This window comes from Oncorhynchus keta, chromosome 2 (genome assembly GCF_023373465.1).
Source record: "Oncorhynchus keta strain PuntledgeMale-10-30-2019 chromosome 2, Oket_V2, whole genome shotgun sequence".
Classification (NCBI taxonomy): Eukaryota; Metazoa; Chordata; class Actinopteri; order Salmoniformes; family Salmonidae; genus Oncorhynchus; species Oncorhynchus keta.
Window position 1 is genome coordinate 24,190,910 of NC_068422.1, and position 8,816 is coordinate 24,199,725.

The 8,816-nt window shown below is 41.3% G+C and overlaps 1 protein-coding gene across 2 annotated transcripts in view; it reads left to right on the forward strand.

Moving 5' to 3' along the window:
* LOC118398299 (1-acyl-sn-glycerol-3-phosphate acyltransferase epsilon-like) overlaps positions 1-8,411 on the forward strand; it is a 61,097-nt gene extending 52,686 nt beyond the window's left edge. For both annotated transcript variants that reach the window (XM_035793502.2, XM_035793510.2), the window contains exons 7-8: positions 4,698-4,821; positions 5,296-8,411. In XM_035793502.2, the coding sequence (XP_035649395.1) occupies positions 4,698-4,821; positions 5,296-5,527 (356 nt within the window). In that variant the 3' untranslated portion in view covers positions 5,528-8,411. The remainder of the gene's footprint in view (positions 1-4,697; positions 4,822-5,295) is intronic.
* Positions 8,412-8,816: the final 405 nt, after the last annotated feature.

Below are 8,816 nucleotides of genomic sequence, written 5' to 3' on the forward strand. Positions count from 1 at the left end.
GTCATCTCCCGTCTGGATTACTGCAACTCGCTGTTGGCTGGGCTCCCTGCCTGTGCCATTAAACCCCTACAACTCATCCAGAACGCCGCAGCCCGTCTGGTGTTCAACCTTCCCAAGTTCTCTCACGTCACCCCGCTCCTCCGCTCTCTCCACTGGCTTCCAGTTGAAGCTCGCATCCGCTACAAGACCATTGTGCTTGCCTACGGAGCTGTGAGGGGAACGGCACCTCAGTACCTCCAGGCTCTGATCAGGCCCTACACCCAAACAAGGGCACTGCGTTCATCCACCTCTGGCCTGCTCGCCTCCCTACCACTGAGGTAGTACAGTTCCCGCTCAGCCCAGTCAAAACTGTTCGCTGCTCTGGCCCCCCAATGGTGGAACAAACTCCCTCACGACGCCAGGACAGCGGAGTCAATCACCACCTTCCGGAGACACCTGAAACCCCACCTCTTTAAGGAATACCTAGGATAGGATAAGTAATCCTTCTCACCCCCCCCCCCCTTTTAAGATTTAGATGCACTATTGTAAAGTGACTGTTCCACTGGATGTCATAAGGTGAATGCACCAATTTGTAAGTCGCTCTGGATAAGAGCGTCTGCTAAATGACTTAAATGTAATGTAAATGTGAATTTTTACTTGGATTAAATGTCAGGAATTGTGAAAAACTGAGTTTAAATGTATTTGGCTACAGTGTATGTAAACTTCCGACTTCAATTGTATATACAGGGTCAGTTCCAATACCATATTTACATTGTGCAGGGATACTGGAGTGATGGAGGTAGATATGTATAGGGGTAAGGTGACTAGGCATCGGGATATAAGATAAACAGAGTAACAGCAGCTTGTAGGTGTGCGTGTGTGGAGAGTCAGTATAAAAGTATGTGCATATTATGTGTGAGTGAGGAGATGATGGTGTGTGTCAGGTCCTGTGAGTGTGCAATACTAAAAGGTCAATAAAGATCCAAGGTTAACTCTGTGTAGCTATTTTTCAGTCTTAGTCCTTGGGTATGTAAGCTGTTCAAGAGCCTGTTGGTGCCAGACTTGATGTAACGGTACCGCTTGCCATGTGGAAGCAGAGAGAATAGTCTATGGGTTGGGGTTGGAGTTAACGATTTTCCGAGCCTTCCTTTCACATCGCCTGATATTGATGTCCTGGATGGCAAGGAGCTCGGCCCAAGTGATATACTAGGCTGTCCGTACTACCCTCTGTAGAACCATGCAATCGAGGGCGGTGCTATTGCCATACCAGGCAGTGATGCACCCTGTCAAGATGCTCTCAATGGTACAGCTGTAGAACTTTTTGAAGATTTGAGAATCCATGCCAAACTTTTTCAACCTCCTGAGGGGGAAGAGGCGCGATCTTGTGTGTTTTGACCATTTTAAGTTTGTGATTTGGACACCGAGGAACTTGAAGCTTTTGACCTGCTCCACTGCAGCCATGTTCAAATGTATTTATGAAGCCCTTTTTAAATCTGCAGATGTAACAGAGTGCTTTACACAGAAACCAAGTCTAAAACCCCTAACAGCTCAGTCTCAACGTCAACAGTGAAGAGGCGACTCCGAGATGCTGGCCTTCTAGGCAGGGTTGCAAAGAAAATAACGGACCAATAAAAATAAAATAATTAAGATGGACAAAAGAACACAAACACTGGACAGAGGACTCCAGCATCCCGACAGTCACCTATTCACTGTTGACGTTTGGTGTTTTGCGGGTACTATTTAATGAAGCTACCAGTTGAGGACTTGGAGAGGCGTCTGTTTCTCCAACTAGACACTAATGTATTTGTCCTCTTGCTCGGTTGTGCACCGGGGCCTCCCACTCCTCTTTCTATTCTGGTTAGAGCCGGTTTGCATTGTTCTGTGAAGGGAGTATTACACAGCGTTGTATGAGATCTTCAGTTTCTTGGCAATTTCTTGCATGGAAGAGCCTTAATTTCTCAGAAAAATAATAGTTTCAGAAGAAAGTTATTTGTTTCTGGACATTTTGAGCCTGTATTCGAACTGGTGCTCCAGATACTCAACTAGTCTAAAGGCCAGTTAAAGGGGTTAACATTTATTTTTTTTCTCCCCAATTTCGTGGTATCCAATTAGTAGTTACTGTCTTGTCTCATCGCTGCAACTCCTGTACGGACTTGGGAGAGGCGAAGGTCGAGAGCCATGCGTCCTCCGAAATGCAACCCAACCAAGCTGCACTGCTTCTTGACACAGCGCACATCCAACCCGGAAGCCAGCTGCACCAATGTGTCGGAGGAAACACTATACCTAGCAACCTGGTCAGCGTGCACTGCGCCCGGTCCGCCACAGGAGTCGCTAGTGGGCGATGAGACGAGGATATCCCTGCCGGCCAAACCCTCCCTAACCCTGGGCCAATTGTGCGTCGCCCCATGAGCCTCCCGGTCGGCTGCGGCAGAGCCTGGATTCAAACCCAGAATCTCTGGTGGCACTGCAATGCAGTGCCTTAGACCACTGCGCCACCTGGGAAGATGGGAAGAAGGCCAGTTTTATTGCTTCTTTAATCAGCACAACCATTTTCAGCTGTGTTAACAATTGTAAAAGGGTTTTCTAATGATCAATTAGCCTTCTAAAATGATAAACTTGGATTAGCTAACACAACGTGCCATTGGAACATAGGAGTGATGGTTGCTGATAATGGGCCTCTGTACGCTTATGTATAAATTCCATAATAAATCTGCTGTTTCCAGCTACAATAGTCATTTACAACATTAACAATGTCTACACTGTATTTCTGATCAATTTGATGTTATTTTAATGGACAAAAGAGTTGATTTTCTATCAAAAACAAGGACATTTCTAAGTGACCCCAAACTTTTGAACTGTAGTGTAGGTAGGAGCTACCGAATGTAATTTTTTTTTTAACCTTCACAAGTGAACCAAGTGAATGTGAACAAGAGACATTGTGCAAATTAACAAAATGTTGATGCATGCTTGTTTGACGGAAGAACTGTACTGGCCCTGGAGCAGCATGTGTACACACTGTGTGGAGTCTGGAATTGCTAGGGCAACGGGCTTGCCTGCTCTGCTCAGAAAAGAGGAGGGAGGAGCAGACTGAGATTAGAAAAAACGCAAGGAAATCAAGATAGCAGTGGCGGATTGCAGATGGCAGAACGCTAGCGGTACATAATGCCCCGCCTCTCAATTCAGCCAATTAGGTCGATAACTAGCAAATTAAACTTCGGGATTAACGCAGAATTCTGTGTTTTTCACTCAGAAAAAAAAACTAAACGCTTAAGAATTATCTTGCTGTGTTTTGTAAACGCAGATCTAAAATGCTTTTTATTGTAATTTCTGCTCGACATTCACCAACAGGCATTCGATCAGCAGACATCAGTGCTGGACTGATGTGTAGCTACATTTCTCCGGTACTTTTCGATATAGCCTGCTTTTCTCAGGTAAAATACAAGATTAATTTTTAGCAAAACATTGGCTACATTCTTTCTATGATAAGCATTAGAAATGTGATGGCCATGCATTGTTTTTGCAACAACAAAAAATGCCCTTGCTTCATTTTCTTTTGTGGCTGCCAGCCAAATAGCATTGCACTTCTCTTGTCATCTGAAAATTAAGCTATTTTCTGCCAAATGTGTTGGACTAATGCATTTTCTGTGGAGGAAAACTATAGTTGTACGCCCCAATCACTCAATTGAAGCACTCGATTGACGCTCGATCGATTTTTCAATATAAAACGCAGGTGAAATTGTTTCAAACGCAGATTTTTTTTGGAAGGTCTGCTTTTTGGAAATGTCGATTTCTGAACTCTAAACGGGTCTACAGACAATATGCAAACAGGGGCGACGGCGCGTAGCTCTTTGTAATATGCTCCGTCATTTAACACAGTTTTTTTCCTACCTAGAAATTGAGACCCGAAGTATCATTCCTTATAAAGACGAAGAGATGGACGTTTATTTTGAGGTTTGCTAAGCGCCATTGCCTGTCCAGTTTGGAGGAGTGTCTGTGTGAGCTGGTGAGACGATACGAGAACCTTTACAACCCTTCAATGCGGTTGTATTCGGACAAGCAAGCAAAAGACGATAGGTGGAGAGAAAGAGCTCATGACATTTGAGCACCGATATCAAAGAAACACGGAGAAAGATTCGGTACTGGTATTTTCGTAATCTGAGAAGTGTGAAGGAGACGAGGAGTGCGGCCACAGCAAAGGCTGATCTGGCCTGATGTGATTTGGGGTCTTTGGGTTTCTTATATCACAGGAGGTTTTCATGATGCAATCCAACTAGTAGAGTGCAATAAGGATTTTAATGATTCCTTTGCCCTCGTGGATCTGGCTGATTGATTGAGTCATATGAAAATGCCAAATAAATGCTATGATTAAGAATAGGCCTATAGGCTAATCTGAGGGCCTATAAAAAAAAACAGCAGGCAGGGCTCTTGAGGATTCTATAGTTTCTTAAACTGGGCATTCAAATTATGCTCAGATTATAGTGTTTTGGAAATTATGGGGGAAACCACCTGAGTGCAAATTGTAGTCGCTTAATTCCCTAATTTGGAGTTGGAGGATGGAAGAATTTAGGGTCACATCCATAATCTTCTGAACCTACATGGTGCCTCATAAACAACCTGTTGAACACACTTTTGATTTGATGGCTGACTAAGTGGCCTTCGGCTCCTATGCTCTTCCTCGTGTTGTTCTGTCTCTCATTCATGTTTTCTCTGTTTGATAGAATTCCTGTGTAAGGAATCTCCAAGAGTTCACATCCACTTTGAACGTGTGGACATGAAGGAAATTCCTCTGGAGTCTGTGTTTTTCCGTGGGTGGCTGCACAAGCGATTTGAGATCAAGGACCAGTGAGTATCCTCATATTTACCCCCTCTCTCTAACCCTGTCTGACATTACGACACTGACCAACCTGCTATACACAATTTCCACGTGTAGGCCAAGGTTCAGTTAATGTTATGAAAATTAATCAGAACTGTTGCCACCACTTCAAATGGTGGACTGCAGTGTTAATTTTAAGGATGTTAGAGCTGGTCTGTTTTGATTGCTCATTCAATCATATGAGTGCCCTGACTACACAATAAAACTGTGCACAGAATATCTAGGTTTATGGGAAAATCTGATTGGAGGAGTCCGGACTTCTTGGTTATTCTCATTTGATGCCGTGAATTTTTCAACCATAATTTCTGGAAGATCTCGGAATTAGTGAATATTTGCAAACCTAGAACTGACAATTACAGTTATCAATTGGTATGATTGGCTAATTTTATACACAAACTGGGGATATGTGTTAACTCTAAAATGAACCTTCTCTTTATCTACAGGATGTTGACTACTTTCTATGAGTCTGAGGATCCAGACAAAAAAGGCAAATTCCCTGGAGAAGGTCAAAGGTCCCATCTGAGTATTATGAAGACGTTGCCATCGCTGCTATTTTTGGGGGGGCTAACACTGCCAATGCTGATGACGGGAAACTCGTCTGGCAGGAAACTCTATGTCCGAACCTGGGTGTATGGGACTCTGTTGGGATGGCTCTGGGTGAATGTTAGTCCATAGGAAGCTTGTGGTGGTCATCATGCCATTTGCTCTGGGTATGGAAAGACCTTGCCCTTTCACTCACCCATCAAGCAGGTGAGTGTGGGTTTTTTTCTTCAAACAAAGCACTTGTTAAGGTTTATGGGCTTCTACAATTCTGTCCAAATGTATGGCTCATTTCCTAACTAAACAGCTGTAAGAGAGATTGGGAGAGAGAAGCAGTTTTGTTTCTTGTGCTGCTTGTTTCTTGCTCTATTGTTGTGTGCATCAGAACTTGCATCCAGATAAGGTGAGAAAAATATAAATGGGGGATGTTGAAATGAGGCATATTTCTTTCTTGAATTTCCCCCTTTATCTCAGCCATAAAGTATGACTCGATAGATGTCTTCCCTAAACCCTTTAGGCCTGTTACATAATAAATGTAGCCAATTCTGTACTTTTGCATGTCCAGTGTCCAGCATCCCTTTTCAACATGATGTAATCTTTCATTAGTTGACTAGAGTTAAGAGTTCAGCTCTATGTTTGAGATGTTATGCTGCGCTCATGTGCTCTTGGAATTATTGACATCTCGGGACAGAGAAACTCCCCAAAAGCTCCCAGAATGTTCAGAACTGAGTTTACAACATCCAAAAACGTTCTTTGAGTTTCCAAGTAGTAAATAGGAGTGAGGAGTTCACATGTAACAATAACATATATCATACTCTGAGTCTGAGCTTCCCAGTAAGCTAGCTTCGAGTTTTCTATTCTAAGAAGCATGTGAACCCAGCATTAGAGAACAGATTTAATATTCAGTACTCATTCAAAAAAAGAGTGATTAGTGTTTATCCAATTGATTGATATGTTCATGAGGGTGATGTAGGGTTTAGGTCTTTAGTGATGGTTACTTAGCCATACATGTTTAATGTTCTCTTTTTTTAATGCCAGGTGTCTGCTGTATTTGTTTTACTTGTTTGAGTTGTTGCAAAAGTTTCACAAATTGTTGCCAAACTACATACAAGTGCAGGGGTATCGAATAGGTATTTTAGGTGGAGCAACACGTCTGCAATCAGGTCAATGTCCTGTCTGCTCTACCTGAAGAACCAATATTGTATTGTCTTTTGTAGTTGACCTAAAGTTTGCAAGTGTACTACATTTTCATTAGATTTTCTAAAACTAATTCTGTTGGTACAGCTTGTTATTCAGAGGAAATTTTGTGTACACTGCCTTTATGCCATGTTATAGATTACACAAGGGGTATGGATAGCTATGTATTGAGAAGGCCAACTGTAGAGGATCCCTATATAGAATTAATATTTCTTTGTATACAAAGCCAACTGCATAATATGCATCACTATAACAAAAAAATACTATGCCCATTGTTTTTCATAATATAAACATTACTTTTTCCACTGTCACTTTACATGATGCTATTCTTAGCTTATTTATTAAAGGACTCTTCCGATAAGGATTTAATTAGGCAGTGGTAATAGCAACTGCCACGCCAAGGCCTCGCTTACTTATCCTTCCTTTAATAACAATGTGTAACGACAAAACAGTTAAAACGTTACTTCATTCAATTTGTTTAATTCTGTCAATTTGATTAAAAAAGCAAACAAGCTGATTGTAAATAATAAAACAATTCTTGTAGAAACTATTGTGCCAATTGTCCACCTTCTGTAGGAGTTAGTCAGTCCTTGGCTTCACTTCTACTGAGGACGGCATGTAATGACTGCACTGGGACTCCCTCTACTGGACAGCACTTGAACTGTTCTGCACACCACAGTTTATTGGTCTGTCTTCAGTTTTTTTAGTTTATTTTATTTAACCTTTATTTAACTAGGCAAGTCAGTTAAGAAACAATTCTTATTTACATTAATGGCCTACCTGGGTGACACTGGGCCAATTGTGCGCTGCTCTATGGGACTCCCAATCATGACCGGTTGTGATACACCCTGGAATTGAACTAGGGTCTTTAGTGACGCAGTGCCTTAGACCGCAGCGCCACAGTTCATGAGCTTTTGGTGGGCAGTAGTATATGCTGGAATATTTTTGTTTTAAAGCACTTGATTTTGAGAAACTTGTGGAATTTCTAAAGTAATGTTTTAATATTTGAAATGTTTTGTGGTAAATAAAGTACCTCTTGGTGTTTCGTCAAGCTAAGAGGAGTTTTATTTTTATGTCCATGTCTTTTTCATACACTGGCATAAAGCTTCAAGTCTCTATTTTATTCTGTTATTACTTGACAGCATGATAATGTATCATGCTTTTGTATATCACTGGTCAAAAAATAAATCCTGGCTACCAAACGCACCCACATGCAGTGCTGTTTGAAATGTCTACCAAATGGCTTTGTATAAAAAGTTCAGAATCACAAATGTTACTATTCAGCTCGGTTCCAATGGTATATTGTTCATTTTGAAGTTTGTTTCAAGTCTACTTTGAAATTCAGGTATTTTCTTTAAAATTGTCAAATGTGTTTATTTTCTGATATGTACATGGATAGACTGTATTGCTGAAAATGTTGTAGTACTGGGACTTCTACCGCTGCCATCGCTACAGATAAAACATTCCTAAAAAAAATATGGAATGAAATTTGAAGGCTCTGAAGTTTATGATCTTTGCATGTTGATTGAATAGATTTTTATTTTTTATGTTAATTTCACAATGTCCCTCTAAAACTATCTAATGCGCTGCTTAAAACGTTCAGAAGATTGTGCTGCTCTTATGCCTGACCTTTAATACTTGTTAATGCAGTGCAGCCAAAGAGACATACTTATGTACTTCGACCTTATGTACTCACCTTTACCCTATAGCACATAACTGAACCTGATCAGAAACCATAAACTTGTTCAGTGATGATTCAAACATGCTTGTGTTCATTTGTGTTTTTGAGAGTTTAGTAATAAAGGAATGACATTCAAAATAATTTTGATTGAATTTCTTACTTTTTAGTTGGTTGAAAACTGGTTGAACGAGAAGGGTGCAGTCAATATCCTGAATATTCATCAGTCAACATAGTACCTGTTGGGTGATTGGTTGAGCCTTCTTGAGTGTGTGACTTCACAGATGCTCTACAGAGCCATCTGTTTAGCTAGCTCGTGCCGCCGGTATGAGCAGTTAGCACCGTCTGAACGACTTGGGAAACCAGCTTCAGCTTCATCACCAAATTAATTGGGAAAGAAATAAGTCTCACCAGCTAGCTACCAATTTATTTTGGTTTCACTGTCCGATCATTCAAAAAACGACCCCTTGTTATTTTTACCTTTCCACAAAGGTATGTGTTGTTTGACATGAGCAAGTTAACCCAAATGTATCAAATAGGCAGTGGTGA